Source organism: Nyctereutes procyonoides, unplaced genomic scaffold (genome assembly GCF_905146905.1).
Source record: "Nyctereutes procyonoides isolate TBG_1078 unplaced genomic scaffold, NYPRO_anot_genome, whole genome shotgun sequence".
Lineage (NCBI taxonomy): Eukaryota > Metazoa > Chordata > Mammalia > Carnivora > Canidae > Nyctereutes > Nyctereutes procyonoides.
In genome coordinates, this window is record NW_026575020.1 from 43757082 (window position 1) to 43777243 (window position 20162).

The window sequence follows — 20162 nt, forward strand, 5'->3', positions numbered from 1 at the left end:
AGTTCCAGGACACTAAAGCTTTGCAAGGCTTACATATAGATGGATGGATGGATAGATAGATAGACTGAAAGACTGATCTCATGTCCAGACATGGCCAAAGTGGGTTGAACTTACATACATGAGATCAAAGACTGATCCAAGATGAGAATTGACGCTCAACTGAGTCACACAGGTGTTCCTTCTATTTTCTTTTTAAATCAGAAGAAAACAGAACTTTCAGTCAAGAAAATGTTCTGTTATTGTGTTTTTAAAGATTTGATTTGTATTTTTTATTTATTTTTTTAGGTAGAGGAGGGGGCAGAGGGGAGAAGAAGAGAGCATCTTAAAACCGGTCCATGTCCCAGCACAGAGTCTGACATGGGCTGATTCATGATTCTGAGATCATGTCCCTGAGGTGAACTAAGTCGGACATTCAACCAACTGAAATCCATCCTGTGCCCCTATAGATTTTATTTTTATATAAACTTTATACCAACATGGGCTCAAAACTTACAACACTAAGATCAGAGTCACATGCTCCACTACTGAACAGCCGGTACCCCAAGAAGGTTTTTTAAATACAAGGCGGTGGGGTGGTGGAAGGGGAGGAGGGCGGGGTGGGGTGTGAATGGGGTTTTGGAATACGGGCACTGAGGGGGACACTTGGACAGATGAGTTCTGGGTGTTTTTCTGTATGTTGTAATTGACACCAATAAAAATAAAATTTATTAAAATAAAATAAATAAATAAATAAATAAATAAATACCAGTGCAGGAAATAATTTTTTTTTTAATGGAGGAAGGGGCACATGTAAGTCATATGTGGTCCTGTTTCACCTGGAAAGCTCCCTCCAGCACTTGTGTTTTATTCTTACTTTACAAACAACTTTTGTGTCCCAGTGGTTGCCTTTTTTTAGTTCAAGTTGACTAGAAGCAGCAAATTGGAAAAGTGGGAAAACCATCAGAGGCAGGAAGGCTAACAACAAAACATCAAATGCGGATTTCGTCAGAAAAGCTTAACAGCAAACAATTAAGAACAAGAAAATGTACAAAAAACTAAAACAAAATTGGGTACCATTGGACCTATTTCATGACTTACCTGGGGAAAAAACTGTATACATTCCAATAGTTTCTGCTGTTATCCATGATATTACTGACCTATGTGATTATGATTTGTAATGATCCTTATTCTTTTTCTTTTAAAGAGATCTGTAGCCTAATATCTTTTTTTTTAAGATTTTATTTATTTATTCATGAGAGACACACAGAGAGAGGCAGAGACACAGGCAGAGGGAGAAGCAGGCTCCATGCAGAGAGCCCGACGTGGGACTTGATCCTGGGTATCCAAGATCACGCCCTAGGCCGAAGGTGGCGTTAAACCACTGAGCCACCCAGGCTTCCCTTGATCCTTATTCTTAAAATAGTGTTTATTATACTTTAGTTCAGACCAAAAATGTATTAGCAACTTTTTCCTCTTAAAAAAGGTTAAAGTTAGGGGGATCCCTGGGTGGCGCAGCGGTTTGACGCCTGCCTTTGGCCCAGGGCGCGATCCTGGAGACCCGGGATCGAATCCCACGTCGGGCTCCCGGTGCATGGAGCCTGCTTCTCCCTCTGCCTGTGTCTCTGCCTCTCTCTCTCTCTCTGTGACTATCATAAAAAAAAAAAAAGGCTAAAGTTAAAAAAAAATAAAAATAAAAATAAAAATGGCTAAAGTATAACCATAATAGATATTTAAAGAGGTTAAACTTCCATCATTTGAAAAAAATAAAGCTTTTAATTTCTTACAAATTTCTATTCTTATCTCCAGTGAAACTGAATGTGCCATATGAAGCCTGAGATAAGTAACTATACACAAAACATATGCTTCAATATCCAATCAGTTAGGGTATAATAAATAATAAATAAATAATAAAAATTTGCTAATTCTGGCATAGATACATCCTTCATTATCTCTCCCCATTGCTTCAGAGCTGGAATTACTTAGCGTGGCACAACAGCCCTGCTAAACCTCCCTTCTACTCATCTTTCAAGACCAAGACCAATAACTATTTGTGGAACATCTGTAGATTTTCTCCGTAAAACGGAGCTTTCCTTTACAGTCCCCCGGAACCCACACAACTTACAAAACTTAACTAGATACATCATGTTTGCACATCTTTCTCCCTCACTGGATTATGACAGGGGTACTCAGTTAAGTAAAAAACAAAAAACAAAACCCTTAGCAGGTAGATGAACTAGCAAGAAGCATGCAGCTATCCTTGCCCCATCCCCTAAAGCCCCAGCACCTTGTATGAGTAACTCTCAGGGCTAAGATTGCCAGATAAAGCCTTAAGTATAAGTATGCCCCAAACACTGCATGAGATATACCAAAAAATTATTTGACAATCTTTCTGGAATTCAAATTTAACTAGGTGTCTTTTTTTGGACATATCCCGCAACCCCACTCAGAGCAGATGTAGCCTCATCTGCACACATAGGTGGATGGCTTGATGAGCAGGATATGAGCTGAATGTTAACTCTCAATTGTTACTTGACCTTGTACACACTTTATACACAAACTGCACAACTGAACAGATGGTTCTGGATTATAAGCTCTTTGAGGGCACATACAAGTGTCAGATTCATTCTTTATTTCTACAGTGTGGAAGAAATTCTTATTAAGTGCACATCCTAGTAAAAGTACAACTCTATAAAGTAATATTTCAAACTTGCATATCAAAAGAAATATTTTTGGATGGGGAAAAAACGTTCCCACTGCCTTCCCATAGAATGTAATAGAACTGTCACCATCTATCTTAGTCAACCTTGGTCACACTGGCATTCCAGCATCATGAGTTCCACTGGAAGAGCACAACACTGAGCTAAATGCCAGGTGGGTCTCCAAGGACAACTGTGAGAGGCATGAGACACTTTCACACTTTTCCTCTCAGGACCACAGGGTGTCTTACAGACCAGACCTTAAATTAAATCAGCCTTAAAGGAAAAAACAATGTTAAAAAAAAATTACACATAGACAAGCTTAGAGACAAAGCTACATTTAATTCTATTAGGCAAACAGCAAATCAGTTGGAAGGACTGGAATTAAAGAATTTTGACAGTTCTTTACTGCTAGTTAAAGGTGAAAACAGTATACACTTTAAATTTTTCTTTTTTCCTTATTACAAAGTTATAAATGCTTACTGTCAAAAAGTCTATAAAACATAGGAAATAAGGTGGAAAAAATCACCTATAATACTACCATCTAGGGTATAGTAGGTGCCTTTAAGATGGAGAAATAATAGAACTTTCTTTTATTTTTATTTTTGACTGCATTCTTTAAAAAATTATCCTTTTTCTATAGTTTTAAAATGAACATCATCTTATAGAACAAGAGATGTATTAAAATGTTGGAAAGACAAGCTCAAATGGTTTTTGTTTTGTTTTGTTTTTTACTGGCGGGGGTATGCATTCAAAAAGTTGGGGGACTGTTGATATAAAGGCAATTACAAGAAATAATTTTAGTATTACCCTCTCACACCCCCAGTCCTTTTTTCTTTGACTGATAGCATACTCAGAGAGCAACTCAGGATTAAGTGAAAGGTGACTTGACAGTTATGCAGGCAGTTTCTGACACAGTCCAGTTTATATGGACAATCGTCACTAGCTGAGTGGCCAGAGTTTTCCATCTGACTGCTGTCACCTGGTTATTTCTCTCTGTCCTTCCTTCCCATTATTGTCCCTCTTATTTTGGAAACTGGCCCCCTTCTTCCACTTGCCCCAGGGCTGTCCAAGGCAGGTAGGGGCTGCAGGAGCAAGATGGATGTCAGAGAAAGCTGCTATGCTCTTTCTTCAGCATTTCTGGGTCTGGTTTCTCCAGCAGCAGCCACATGGAGCCGAGCTCCTTTGATATGGGCTGGTTGCTCTGTTGGTTTTATATATTTTGTGTGTGAGGAAAGACAGAGTCAGAGTTTTCTTTGAAGTGAATTATAAACTAATAACTGAGTTGTGCTTTGCAGTTTACAGAGAACTATGATACATATTTATCTTATTTAATTCTCACATTCTCAACTTCAATATCACTATTGTTCTTATTCTAGAAAGTGAAAATTGAGGCTCAGAAGTGACTGGGTTCAAATTTAAGTCTTTTAATTCTAACTCCTGTGCTCTTATTCACACTGCCAATGCCAGTTCTATGTGTAGTTAAGACCTACCATCTTCAAAATACCCATTCGTAGTAAATATTATCATCCACATAGCCTAAATGATTTAAAAAAAGAAAGAAAGAAAAGGCAGAGCCACACAGATTGCCTGGAGTCTGCCTTGTGGAAGTACTATTTCCATTCCCCAATATGAAGTAAGGAAGGGTGTCAAGATGAAGATGTAGCTATAGATCAAGTAGTGACTTAAAAAGATCAATACCTCATTCCACCTATATCCCAATAACTATCAGGAATATTGATGGATTGTTCTGGACCTTTTGTAAGATTCCTCTTATTGGCTCTTCTTACCTAACAGTTGTTACACCATGCAGTATAAAGTCCTAGGAAATGTCCAAAGATCTGTGTATTTGTTTCAGGGACAAGAGCAGCAAAGAAGCTGTGCTACACTACTCTGTTCTACCTTGGGTTAGAAGAAAAGGGGAGCTTTAGTCATAATCAACAGATGGCTGCAGGGAAAAAGCAAATAGGTAGGGAGTCCTTGGAGGCTGAAGATAAACATAATAGGTAGTGTCCTCAGGGATCTGACAATGGCTAAAAGCCCTGTTCCTTCCTCTACTCCTTACCCTGTTGAGTCCTGAAATTCCTGTCTCTATTTCATTCTTCATTTATAAGAGGGATCTCCAATTCTCAGACCAAAGTACTTAGGAAGCTTTTAAATTCCAGCACATGGGGTATAGGGAAGCAAGACATACTTATTTTTTTCCCTAGTATTGTGAATGAGGGAAGCTGTGCTTGGGCACAGGCTGTGCCTGTCACTTTCTATGACAATCTGCCACATATAGCAGTTGCAGTCTTTAGTTTTCCTATCTTACAAGCTAAAAAGATTCTGTGGACTATCTAAATGCACTTCTTTTCTTTAAACAAACTGGAAAATACATGTCTAGTTCCATACAATAGTCTTAATGAAACAGTAGACCCTCTAAGAACTTTGAAACAGTCACAAAACAGGAACAAACAGAATCAGAGATGGTCAACCCTTGAGCCCCAAGCAATGGGAATATTCAAATCAAGAGAACACCCATTATCTTTTTGAAGATGTTAGGATACGACTCTATAAATCAATCCTTTACAAATGGCATCTCTGTGGACAATGGCAGATTCCTACTGTTCAGTAACTCTATGCTTTTCATAATAAAGTACCAATACCTTCTATCTGTGTAGTCCACAGGTTTATAGAGGACTTCACTATACATTATTTTAGTTGGCCCTCAATGGATAGGTAAGGCAGGGAGAATTATCCTCATTTTATAGGTGAAGAAATACACAAAGATATTAAGGGACTAGTTCAAAGTGGACTGAACTAAGACTCAAACTCAGGTTTTTTGACTCCAGTACAGAGTCAGTTCTGCAGACAGGGTCCTCACAACTAGACTCATGGCACTGTGGAATACTATGGTACTAAAGTCAACGTGTTTCTAACACTGTCATGTTACAATAATATATTTAAGGCAATGGGGCTTGGCGAAGACATTCTGGCAGTGAGAGAACATTGTGTCTCAGCACCATTAGCAGTTCCCTGATGATTAAACTTAGATATTTAATTCTGAGTTAGCTGAAAGTGGTATATACATGCCATAACTTTTTGTATTCATTAATACCTATTATAGATAGGCTCTACCACACCAAATATGTTTTGAAAACATGTTTTTTTAAATGCGTGTCTGTATTTATTTACTTGATTTATTTTTTAAGTAGGTTCCACACCCAACATGGGGCTTGTTAACTCATGACCCTAAGATCAAGACTTGCATGCTCTACCAACTGAACTAGCCAGGTACCCCTGAAAACATGGTTTTATCCAGTGGGTATCCATAGCAAGGTTTTATAAAAGGACTCACCAAATTTCTTTCACTAGTTTTTAAGTATCTAAAATCATTCTATATATATATGTAATACATATATTCAATTTACTGAGACAACCTACTATATGCTAAGCAATGCATAAAGAATTTTATAGGGCACCCTGGGTGGCTCAGCGGTTTAGCACCGCCTTCAGCCCAGGGCCTGATCCTGGGGATCCGGGATCGAGTCTCACGTCAGGTTCCTTGCATGGAGCCTGCTTCTCCCTCTGCCTGTGGCTCTGCCAGTCTCTCTATGTCTCTCATGAACAAATAAATAAAATCTTAAAAAAAAAAGAATTTTATAAACTACAGTAGCCATCTAATGTCACTGACTTAATAAATGGAAAAACTGGGCCACTAGATTGTCAACTGGCATACAGCTTTTCCTCACCAAAGCAGTCCAATACACAAGTCACCACACCAGTGATTACAATTAATGTGTCTGGCAAAATGACTACACCTCTTTCCTAAAGTGGTTATACATCTTATTGAGTCATATTGTAGTCATTAGCCAGAGTTAATTTTGAACAGATAGATGGAGAGATACTCATGTTTAGGCCTGCACGATTTGGAGTCTCTTCCATTATCTGCTTATTTCGCTGAAGCAACCCAAAGGCTGAAGAGTTGCTTAATATTATCAAGACTTCCTAATAACATCTCTGAAGTAAGACTGTACTCAGATGTTGTGTCAGGATTACATAAAAAGCAATACTGTCTAGAGACTGGTAATGCTAAAATGAAATCCTTGGGACACATAAATCCACCTGCTAAGTTCCCACTAGCATCTCACTACATTTTTTATTGGTATGTGATGCCAGTCCCCACTCTAAATCCTACTTCTATATATATTCCTATGTGCCAGAGCAGTGAGGAAGTTATTTTTTCAGCAACTTTTACTTTAATTGAAACTCTAACAACTGTTAAGTCTAAATTCTACTTCACTAATATTACTATGAATTCAGAGTGATCTTCTCTTGTAAGAGTTTACAGTTTCCAAAGAATTTTCCAACTGGTACGCTGTAAAGGAGCTACAGGTGGACTAAGACATCAGTTCTTATCAACCCTGGGGAAGGCTGTGTGGCGCTGTGTGGCACTGGGTGGGGGCATTGCACTTCTGGCCAGCTGAGAGTAGAGGTAGCCATTTACCCAAGTACCTCAAGAGATGCTACCATTTTCTATATACTGCTAAAATGAACTCAAAGAAGAATGGGTTCTCCATAAATTACAAGGCCATTCTGGTAGCTACAGATGCAGTCTTCCAATCTGATTCCTCAGGTTAATGGGCTTAACTACTCCTGCACTTGTTGAGGAAACTGGGAAGTCATGTCATTTAAGATCTTGAGAAGTTCCTTTTCGGGCACTTTGTCTCCCAAAAAGAAAAAGAAGGTGTCAGGAGAGCTCTATGGGGAAAATCATAAAGCCATCGGTGCTGCAGGTTGTGGGAAGATTTACCTGGCCTTATGGCTCCTACTGCTTCTTCCTTGACATTAAGACTAAGGCTTTTATCCTCCTCATGTTGAAAAGCACATTCCCCTCAACTTCCATAAATCTGCAAAACCTGAAAAGAGCCCAGTGTCACTGAGTAAAAGAGCCAGCTTTAGGAATCTCACTGGAAGGAGGGGTGTCTTCAAGCCTCTCACTGCTAAGCCGGACATTTCCTAACACTGGACAAATTGTACATCCAGCTCGGGGAGGGTGAACTGCAGTGGTCTTTTACCCTCCGAGCCAATTGTTAGCTTTTCACAGGAATCAGCAGGGAAGCACATGTGAAACCTCTGTGGTGCCGGTGAGCACCCCCATGCCTTGTGTGACTCTGCATGTAGATGAAGCAGGCCGGGGGCTTTCTCAGAGCAGCCCTTTTCTCCGGCGCGGCTCCCTGCTGGGACAGCCCTTTTCAGTGCTCTACCCCCCCTCGATCTCTTCTCCTGCACAACACAGGGCAACTTGATTGAAATAAAGACCTAGGGAACATGTTTTATTTTCTCCTGTTCAATCCATTTTAGAAAAGCTTTTAATTGGTTTTAAAAAGATGCTAAACAAAATGTGATGATGTTTTTCAGTCTTCATGAACTACAGATACCACTTTTTATACTTTCAAAGGGCTAATAAATCAATCATGAAATTAACTCTCCAGCTAAATTTAAAGCAAACCCACTGAATACTGGATTCATTAAAAATCTATGCATTTACTTTGAAAAATTTAAAATTCAAAGAAAATTATCCTAGTAACTGAAATCTGACTTGAATTTTTAGTCCTACACTGAAAATCCAGGACCAAAGCAATCACAAAGGGAAAAAAAGAAGGCTTGTGAGCCACTTTTAATAAGCCAATTTACAACGAGGGAGGGGCGTGGGGGAGGGGAGGAGGAGAAAAGAGAATATCTAGATACATAACAACATAGTGCCCCTGAAGGGGGATTCTTTTATTTGAGCATGTGCACACATGCACACATAATTTTTCTGTGTGAAAGCTGGAATTACAACAAATGGAATATTAAGGATTCTGTGATATGATTACTATATTGTATACACATACAGTTCTTTTTAAAGAAAAATGCCTTCAACTTCTGTTTTCTTGATGGTGATTAAAAACAATAGTTTTCTACCACCTAGGTAGCTCCATAACACTCAGATTCATACACTTTTAATATTTAATTGAAAACATCTGAAAAACCTACATGGATAATGGTTTGATGAAGTGAATGCTTCCACTTCAGAAAGACAAATATCCTCAACACTGGATCAGCCTGAAAAATCTCCCTTATTCTCCTGAGAGAATACATACTAATTTAAAAAGCAAGGTGGGACAGAGAAAGCACATTTTTATTTTGTTAAATATATGTCAACTAGGAATATCTGAAACATTAACTTCTCCTGCTACTGACACACTTATTTATACAGCAAGGCATCATCCAGCAGTCCAGGCCAGAGTCACCACATTCTGATTAATGACAGGCTGGTAATCCTTAAAAGAGAATCTCTGCCATTTCCAATCACTTAGTGATTTCCTCTCACTAAGGTAACCAGATCTATCTTTGATTTTTAACATATTCCAATGCCCTTCCTTTCCAGTCCTTAGAGAAATTCATTCCATATCCCTTTTGAATGATCCAATCCCTGTTTCTAGGACTTCTCCCAAACTGGGCCATGTACCTAGCAAGGAGATGCTCACTCCTTGCTTCCAGCTTTCCCTATAATCCTCCTTTCAACAATTATATAGCTTTTGCAATCACTCTCTTTTTTAAAGCATCTGTTTTACTGAGATATAAGTCACAGAACACACGATTCACTGATTTAAAGTGTGTTAGTCAATGGTTTTTAGTATATTTACAGCAGGTACAACTATCATCATGATCAATTTCTGAACATGTGAAACACCCCCCAAAAAAACCCCACACCCATTAGCAGTCACCTCTCATTCTCACTATCCACCCCTCCTGGTCCTAGGCAACCATGGATCTACTTACTAGGTTCTGTCTCTACAGATTTGCCAGTTTTGGACACTTCATACAAATGGAATCAAACAATCTGCAGTCTTTTTCATTGGCTCCTTTTGTTTAAAACGTTTTCAAGGTTCATCCATGTTGTAGCATGTATCAGGATTTGATTTCTTTTTATTGCTGAATGATATTCCATTGTATGGATATACCATAGTTTATTTGTGAATATCTAGGTTGTGTCCATTTCTTGGCTATTATGAATAATGCTGTTTTGAACATATCTATAAGCTTCTGTGAGGACATATATTTTCATTTCTATGGGGTACGTATCTAAATTGTTGGGTCATATTATAGCTTTGTCTCTAATCTTTTGAGGAACTGTTATTTTCCAAAGGGTGCACAATTTTTATATTCCCACCAACAGTGTATAAGGGTTTCTATATGCACAGCAACACTTATTATCTGACTTTTTGGTTATGGCCATTCTGGTGGGTATGAAGTGGTATCTCACTGTGGCTTTGATTTGCACTTCTCTGATGGCTAACGATGTTGAGTATCTTTTTATGTTCTTATTGGCCATTTGAAATTTATTTATTTTTGAATCATACCTTACCAAATATAAATTATAACAACACAAAATACTTAAGCCCACCAAAATAAGCAGACACTAAAGAAATATCTTTAGAAGCAAGTTATCTATATTTTTTTGTTGAATAAGTGAAGTACATCTGTATGAACCTGTGCCAGAAGACACTGTAAGTAAGATTTTAAAACATTAGAAAATGTTCGTTTCCTCAAGAATTTCACAATTATTTTTACAAACTGGAAAGTTATTCCCAAGTCTTTATTTTTTTTAAAAAGATTTATTTATTTATTCATGAGAGACACACAGAGAGAGAGAGAGGCAGAGATGCAGGCAGAGGGAGAAGCAGGCTCCTCACAGGGAGCCTGATGCGGGACTGGATCCCAGATCCCAGGATCATGACCTGAGCCAAAGGCAAGTGCCCAACCACTGAGCCACCCAGGCATCCCTATTCCCAACTCTTTAACAAAATGTTGCAAGTCTTTTTTTAATATGCTGTATTTATTTCTATTCATATCTATTTTGGATTTACAAATAATTCTCAACTAGAGGATGTCTTTCTGTTAAATAAATATATTTAACAATGTAAAGGACAAGCAGTTTAAAAAATATAATTGAAAAATTATTCTTTCTTCTCCCAACAGCTTTTAGCATATGTTCTTTTTAGTTAAAGACTGAATAAGATATAAATTTAAATGCCTGGAGAAAGTCCCCCAATCTAATAATTAAAAAAAGATTTGTTTTAAATATTTTATTTATTTATTTGAGAGACAGAGAGAGACAGAGATAGTGAGAGAGAACATGAGTGGGGAGAAAAGGGAGAAGCAGGGAGCCCGATGCAGGGCTTAATCCCAGCTTCAGGATCACAACGCAAGCTGAGGCAGATGCTCAACCAACTGAGCCATCCAGGTGCCCCTCTAATAATTTTTAAAATGCTATATCATAGGAAAGGACTCATTTTGTGATATATATGGATGTTGAGGTTATTTACTTTTTTCCAACAACTTTATTTAAAGTTTTATTTATCTATTTGAGAGAGACAGAGACAGAGAGAGTGTGTGTGTGTGTGTGTGAGCAGAGGGAGGGCAGAGGGAGAGGAAGGCAAGCAGACTCCCCACTGAATGGGGCGCCTAGAGCAGGGCTCGATCTCAGGACTCTGAGATCATAACCTGAGCCAAAATCAAGAGTCAGATGTTTAACTGACTAAGCCACCTGGGCGCTCCTTTTCCAGCAACTTTAGATTTATCTATTTACCTACTTATTGAAGGAATCAGAGAAGGGAAAAATATATTCAGTTTTCTAATTTCAGCTTTAGGATGAACTAAAACTCTGATTACTGGGAATGATAGTTTATGGAAAAATGATTACAAAATCCTTACAATGCATATATGCAGTAAACTTTCAAGACTGTCACACTTTATGTTTCTTTTCACTATTCTAGAAATACAAAAAAACCCACAAAAAAATTCTTGAAAATCAAGACAAGTGCATCACTTTTAGTTCTGACACACACAAGCACACACACAATTTTAACTGTTAAATTAAAAAGCAGATTCACCCACTTAAGGTGAAATATTTTCTATACAGCCTAGTTAATATCTCTAACTTCAAATACAAGATTGCCATCTAGACATTAAGATATTTTTCAAGTTAGTACTTAACCCTTTTGTATCTGTCTTTGACTGGCATTTCTCAAAGGTTACAGTACACAAAATCAATCAATAGAATTTGTGTCTTGTATCATAGCCAAACATGCTCTGGCAGCCTCTACATAATTAACATATTTAACCAACCCTCATAGATTACTTTTAAATTAGTTATCAAAATCACCAATCTCCAGTAGCCACATCAGTGAAAATGCAACCACATGAACAAAGATCCTGACTATGAACTCCCTCCTCAAAAGTGCCACATGATACAAGAGAAATAATTCAAGCTTAGTGTTTAACTAAGCTTTTTCTTTTTAAAAAGGAAAGAAAAACTTGCCTACAGGAAATGAATAACCCCAAATACAAATTCTTAGGAAACTATCTATGAAATGAAAAACAAAACAAATGGGAATGTGTATTCAATCCCTACTACAGGAATATCATAATCTCTCATGGAAGATGGAGGCAGCTAGGGATGTGTAATATGCTGGGGAATCCACAGAACTACAAAAACAAAACACTAATTGTAACTAGGATTTTGGGATCTTTAGAAAGGAAATTTCCCTGTTAAGAAATCATTTACCTTAAAAAAAAAAAAAAAAAAAAAGAAAAGAAATCATTTACCTTAAAACAGAAGGTGAGACTAGATGACTTTTCCATGACCACAACATAATTTGAAATGTGTATGATAGCTTGCTTATTTAGCAGCTTATTTGCACCATTACATGCAATATATTGGACAAATGCTGTGAAAACGTTTTTTATATTATTTTTACCTGAGGAGGTGCCTTTTTGAGTAACACGAGAAGAGCTTGTAATACCAGATTAGAAAATCGAGGGCCAATAGGTACATAATCTAGAAGAAAAACATTGTTATGTTTTAGGGATTTGATACACATATGCACATAGTCCAAATATTCAGGTTTTTCTGCATCAAGAGTAAACACAGTCCTAAGTAACTGTCATGCAACTAATGATAATTAGAAAAATAATATATCCAATAACTTAAATGTTTAAAACATTATATAACAACTCTCATCTATAAATTTTTTTAAAAGCTTCTAAATATCCATTTTGAGTTCAGATAGACATCTTTGTCCAATAGTCAGAGACAGGTGTTTTTTGTTTTTTTTTTAAGGAAGAAAAAGCCCCCAGGTGATTTACCAACTGTTTCCAAGAAATTACTGCAAATCATGGTCATACAGTAAGCTCACAGGCAACAAAGCATACTAGAAAATGAATAGAGGGGGAGATGGCAAGTAATCATCTAAGAAAGGTACTTCAATATAACTGAAATGATAGGAGGGTCACCAAAACTGGTCCTCAGACAGTGAAGAGCAGAGAACTTTCTAAAACTTTCTGTCAAACTTCAAGATTCAGCATAAATGCCCCTTCCTAGGATTCCTCTGCATACTGCATATGTATGCACCCTTGCCTTGTGCTTAGAACTATCTTCAGACAACAGCCCTCTGAAGTCAAAAGTGATCTTTCTTTTTTCTGAATATCCAGAACACATGGTATATTCTACTTTGTGATAATTTTCACCAATATTATGTTATAACGACAGCATGTTACGCATTTTTTCTGAGACCCTAATAATTCTAACCCAGTAGTAAGGGCTCAGCTTACTTGTCGAATAAATGAACAAACAAGTACAGATAATAACTATTCATACAAGTGAAAATATACTCAGAGGGCACACATTCCTGACATAGTAGTGTTGCTATGACCACACATCTCAATTGTGTTTAGATAAAGGAATTTACACAGAGCTATGAGTTTGTGCTTAAAGGCTTTTAAAGAAATAATCCTATAAACTGGGCTGAAATGTATCAAAAACAGCAGACCAAAACCCTAGGTCACTAAATAAAACTATCAAATTAAGAAGACCTCAGATACACCTTTATACAGAAAGGTATATCTTTATAACAAACACTGCTTTAAGAAACAAGAAAAATAAATAACAGAGGACCTAAAGCAAGTCTGAAAATCATGAGGCAAATGTGGTAAGAGGAGTTAACTTGAAATCATTACTACACCATTTTGGATAGCTGAAGAAGGGATTACTCAGATTTTAGGTAGTATTTTCAGAAGTTTATGAAGTCACCATGTGGGTTCAATTTAAATACAGTTACACAGCATTCCAAGTCACTATTATAATACATTTATTCCAGATTTATCTAATTTTTGCAATGGAATAAAATGTAAGTAACAACATTTTTCTGACATTTACTGGAAGATTACACCTTATGAGTTGCATTCAGGGACTGTCTTATTTTTCATCTTTGTATCCTGTGCATTTCAATATAAGAGATGGTAAATCTGTATTTTTAAAAATTACTGTAGAGCACTTTTAACTTTCAGAACGTTTTTAATATTGTTATCCCATTTTTGTTTGTGTAATTACTCTATGGGATAAGTAAGGAAGGGAACAGTCTTTGTTCTTATAAAACAGGTACATTTTATTTCATTGCAAAAATTAGATAAATATGGAATAAATGCATTATAACACTGACTCATTCTTATAAAACAGACACTGAGGTACAAGAGAACTTGCAGCTTCTCCCAAGTGGAAACTCTGGGGTACAGGCAGCTCAGAGGTATTAAATAGCAAATATATCCATCAATGGAAATTACTAATCATTTATTATGGGCAGGGAACTCTGTGGAATAAACAAAATAATATGAGGTGTGGGCCCTTACAGGAAAGCAGTTTATAATGGTGTTAACGTCATAAGGCATATTTAACATGAATACCATCATTGACTTCAGATATAACAGCATAATTCCTTATAAGAAAAGTATTTCTATTGCCCTAGAGTTTATAAATACCCGTTATTTTTCTCTTGTAATTTGTGAGACATTAGTATAATAAGGCAGATAGTACAATGGGAAAGGTTATTACTCACCAAGCAGTCTCTCAATGTCATCCACAACCACACAACTAAGCTGGGATTTGTACGCATCATCAAAGATCTGGAAGAAAGTAAAACCACTTATTATCTCACTGTTCTCCATAATTATGACAATTTCCAAGAAGATAAAATTTAGTTAATTACTGAGCAATGCCTAACAAAGCACAGTATAGCACCAAGATTTCAGACACTACATTAGAACTTAGCAGATAATAGGATTTTAGAACTAAGAGTTCTTGCTATATACAAATGAGGAAACTGAGGCCCAAAGCAGTTAAATAACTTGCTCAAGATGACACAACTGGATCATGGCTGAGCAAGAAGAGTAATGCTGTTTTCAGCCCCCAAGAGCTGGGTATGTCATATCTGAACATGCTGAGGAACAGCTAGTCATGAATCAACTGACAAATCCCATCAAGTATATCACAGTGGTCTCTCCCAAGTCAGGATTGTGATTTCAGGTTATGACTCAAGAGCTAGACAGAGCCATGAGGAATGTGTAGAATAAAACTGAATGTCATTTTATTATCTATAAGAATTGTAGCCCTGTTGGGATGCCTGGGTGGCTAAGCAGTTGAGCATCTGCCTTCAGCTCAGGGGATGATCCCGGAATCCCAGGATCAAGTCCCACATCAGGCTCCTTGCAGGGAGCCTTCTTCTCTCTCTGCCTATGTCTCTGCCTCTCTCTCTCTGTGTCTCTCATAAAATCAGAAAGAAAAAAAAAAGAAGGAAAGGAAAGGAAAGGAAAAGGAAAAGGAAAAGGAAAAGGAAAAGGAAAAGGAAAAGGAAAAGGAAAAGGAAAAGAAAGGAAAGGAAGAAGGAAGGAAGGAAGGAAGGAAGGAAGGAAGGAAGGAAGGAAGGAAGAAGGAAGAAAAAAGAATGAATGAATTGTGGCCCTGGTAAGGAGGAACATTGAGAGAACAGAATCCTGTTCACTCCAATCAAACCATAATGGTCAAAACGTTTACAGAAGAATTAAAGTTGGTTACAAAGGATCAGAGAGATGTATCTTTAGAACCATACAAAACAGTACACAGTCTTAAGACAGTGAGAGAAATGCAAATTAAAGCAAGCAGTAAAAAATATCCTGACAAGGATACAGCAATTTCAAACCAGACAGAAGATTTAACTTATGTATAAGGTGAATGTGAGTGCCCATAGCTTTGAGTCCAGCCTTTTCATAAATGTGGGGGTTCCTATTCTAGGACTATAACTGGAGTTCAGGGCACCCAATGGATGTCATCTGTAAGAATTAATTCCTGCATTTCAGGCCAGTCTTTCTGGTTGATAAATAACCTCAGTGTACCAAGATGGTAACCACTCCTCCACCCATCTTGCTCGAAGTAGCATAATATTCCTTAGTCTTTTTTTTTTTTTAAGATTTTTTTACTTATTTATTTATTCATAGAGACACACAGAGAGAGAGAGAGAGAGAAGCAGGCTCCACGCAGGGAGCCCGACGCGGGACTCCATCCTGGGTCTCCAGGATCACACCCCGGGCTGCAGGCGGCGTTAAACCGCTGCTGCTCTCCTTAGACGTTTTTAACCATTGATGATTAAGTATTAGGTACAGAAATAAAGTAAAACAAGCTTTCAGTATTAATATTTTTCATATTAAATTTATTTATTTTTTTTTAATTTTTATTATTATTTTTTTAATTTATGATAGGCACACAGTGAGAGAGAGAGGCAGAAACACAGGCAGAGGGAGAAGCAGGCTCCATGCACTGGGAGCCCGACGTGGGATTCGATCCCGGGTCTCCAGGATCGCGCCCTGGGCCAAAGGCAGGCGCCAAACCCTTGCGCCACCCAGGGATCCTTCATATTAAATTTAAAGACAATTTGTAAATATTTGGTCTCGAAAGTATTTCTAATTAAAAAAAATTATCATATTAAGATTAATAGATTAGCCTTGCTGGTTTAATTTAAAATATGCCATTGAATAATTCATTTTGATAAACTTTTATGTTGGAAGGTAAAAGATATCTTTAGTAGCCTTACAAATGGTAAAAATAATCTAAGATTCACCATACTTATAGTTGTATTTTAATTTACTACTAAATAAATATAGTTACTCTGAAACTCAATGTTTTGTTAGGCAAACAACTGAAGTACTTTAAAGAGATAATAAAGGGTGGGTCAGTTGGTTAATTGTCTGACTGGCTCAGATGATCCTGGAGTCCTGCGACTGAGCTGACTGAGTCCTGTATAGGGCTCCCGGGTCAGCAGGGAGTCTGCTTCTCCCTCTGTTCCTCACCCTGTTCATGCTCTCTATTTCTCTCATTTTCTGTCTCAAATCAATAAAATATTTTTTTTTAAAAAAAGAGAGAAAATAGGGGATCCCTGGGTGGCGCAGCGGTTTAGCGCCTGCCTTTGGCCCAGGGCGCGATCCTGGAGACCTGGGATGGAATCCCACGTCGGGCTCCCAGTGCATGGAGCCTGCTTCTCCCTCTGCCTGTGTCTCTGCATCTCTCTCTCTCTCTGTGTAACTATCATAAATAAAAATAAAAATTAAAAAAAGAGAAAATAAAACATTTGAAATATGTAAATATAGTTTTAAATATTTAAAGAAATTTAAGTGTAAAAGTTCCCTTTTAAGGAACTGCTAAATTTCACTAAACCTACAAATAGAATAAGAAATGTAATGGGACTTTTTAAAAATTTGTTTTCTTTTGTGTTGAAAACTACATTTTAAACTACAAAATTTTAATATGTTGACTTTTCATTTTTTAAACCTTAAATTAGTGATACATGGTCTTTTTTATGCTCAAAAGTCACCTTCAAAGATGCAAAACAAAAACATGGCAAAACAAATCAAGTTCCTCCTATCACACTATCTGTCCTTTAAGGTAGGAATTGTCTTCTTTAGTATTATGTTTTTAATGTCTGACACTGTGCTGATGCTTAATAAATGTTTCCTATATGCATGTATGAAAGAAAGCCTCTGTTACTTTCCTTTGCATCATCATCCCCTTTACTACCCCTCCCTCACTCTCTCATACTGTGTTAAAATTCCATTTACTCTTTCATCCTTAGCTACCTATCTCCCCATTGGATTGTGAGGTAGATAAAAATTTGATCCATGTTGTCCCAAGGATCCGGCACAGAACAGTATTTATCCTTGCCCAGTGAATTCAGTGGTTGAAACAACAGAAGTTCTAATTCCATCTTGCCCTAAATCACTGGTCTCTGTTCTGCTCTGCTACAGCATCTTGTATATTGTGTACATATTAAGGATTCATTATATTCTTCCCTGTATTATACTAGAATATAAGCGCTTTGAAGGCAAATACACCTTAATCTCTTTGTATCCTCACATCATTTAATATAATGCCTTAGTAGAAAGTAATCAATAAATATTGACTGTAAGAATAAATATGCATCTTATATTTTAAAAATGTTATTTATTTATTTGAGAGAGTGTGTGCACAAGCAGTGGGGAGGGGCAGAGAAAAAGGGAGCAGCAGACTCCTCAATGAGCAGGAAGCCTGCAGCAGGACTCAATCCCAGGACACAGAGATCATGACCAGAGCCAAAGGCAGACACTTAACCAACTGAGTCACCCAGGTCCCCCCCTAAATATGCATTTTAAATTCAGGCAGAAATATCAAGTGAGTAGTTGGAGACATATGACTGAAGTCAGGGTATGGAGCTTACCCTCAGGGCAGTGACTGCTGAAACCATGCAAGGGGATAATACCTCAAGGAGAAATGGCAGAGGTAAAAGAATAACGAAGTAAGTACCAAATCTTGGGAGTGTTGCTCTATGCATTCACTCAGCAAATATTTTCGAATTCCTATTATGTGCCAAGTATCAATGAAGATAATGGAGAGAGGAATGAATGAAACTAACATGATCCTACCTCCACAAAGCTTGGAGTGGGGAAAGCAGGTCACAAGTAACAATATTAAACATGATGCTACTGTGCTGCAGGAAATATGAGATGAGATGGTAGTACATACAAAAGAGCTGTGGTAGTCACTGCGGATACACACACACATGCTAGTTTTCTTTCTACCATGTGATAGGATTGTAGTTCCCCATCCCTTCTCAAGGTAGGGAGGACTATGGGGCTTGGTTCAGCTAATGAAACATGACTGGATATATATCACTTTCTGAAAGGAGCTTTAGAGCTCCTGCCTGATTCACCATATTCCTTTTATCCTGCTATCCTTGGCTATCATGATCTTACATGTGAGAGGGAGCTTCTATTATGTTTTAGTTTGAGTCTCTGAGAAGCTACAATGAGCAGAGCTCCCCCTCTGAGCCATGATGGACACGCAGTATGAGCAGGAAATAAATTTTGTTAAGTCACTGAGATTTGGGTGTTGCTCATTATTGCAGCATAACTTAGCCTATCATAACTGACACGGAGGATTATGGAGTCAATGATGGTGTCCTAAATTTAGGAAGTAACATTTAAGCTGACATCCGAAGGATAAACAACCAGTGGAAAATGGGGAAGAAAGTATTCGAAGCAGAATGCACTGAATATTAGGAGGCTCAGAGTGAGAAAATTCAGGAGCACTGCAGAAACTGACATATAGTCAGTAAGAATTAAAATGAAGAGGTGCTAGTATGGTGGTATCTGTGGGGAATGGTAGGTGAGAGATGAAGCAAAAGAGGTAACAAAAGGGCCTGAACATGCAGAGTCTTACGAATTTCACACCAGTTGAAATTTTATTGTAAAGGCAATAAAAAGCCACAGAAGGATTTTATTTTATTTATTTATTCTTTTCACTGAAGGATTTTAAACTACAGACCACCATGTCAGGTTTATGATTTAGAAACATTTTTCTGGCTGATGTAGAGAAAAGCATCAGAGGGGAGTAATGATTGTTTAATACTGTAGAACACCAGATGAAAGATAATGGTGGTCTGGAAGTGGGAAGGGGAGTGGGTGTTCTGATAAATGGATGGATTCTAGAGATATTTAGGAAGCAGAACTGAATGGACTTGGCAATGAATGAATGTAGTAATGAGGAGGAAACTAGAGTCAAGGGTTCTTTTTGGTTTGACTACTGAAATAGGACTGAGGAGAAGCTGGTTTGGAGATGGATTATGAGTATATGTAAAGAGAGGAACCCTTTACCTTTCCCCACACCACCCCCTTCCCATCACTCCCCCAAAAAGGGGAAGAAAAACAGGACATTTATTTCAGTCTCTTGATACATAATGATCAAATTTTGAGTTGGTGAATCCAAGACAGGAGAAAAGTTCAGGAGCAGTTTCACCATGGTTCTTGGCTATTTTTTCTTTTAAAAAAAGATTGAACCAAGATAGCAGTCACTGTGGTATCCTATAAACTCTGGTGATATCAAGGAGTCACTGGAAATAATGCTTGCTTTTCAAATCATTTTTCAGAATTCTACTAAAGGCTCTGATGCAAGCATATAATTCTGTCAGGCTGTAATATCGTGGATTTGAGCCACAGGGGCCTGGGACTGGCTATTTGCAGGACTACATTTTTCCTTAATCAGCCCTTTTCCCTTCCCAAGAATAGTATAGAGCTTTCACACAGCTACAGGAACCTTATTAAGGACATTGCTGGGGTCAA

The 20162-nt window shown here is 37.6% G+C and overlaps 1 protein-coding gene across 1 annotated transcript in view; it reads right to left on the reverse strand.

Moving 5' to 3' along the window:
- The window catches only part of NSF (N-ethylmaleimide sensitive factor, vesicle fusing ATPase), a 143301-nt gene that overhangs the window by 15734 nt on the left and 107405 nt on the right, over positions 1-20162 (reverse strand). The window contains exons 16-17 of the mRNA XM_055323262.1: positions 14600-14666; positions 12467-12546 (exon numbers count right to left, since the gene is read on the reverse strand). Of these exons, the coding sequence (XP_055179237.1) occupies positions 12467-12546; positions 14600-14666 (147 nt within the window). The remainder of the gene's footprint in view (positions 1-12466; positions 12547-14599; positions 14667-20162) is intronic.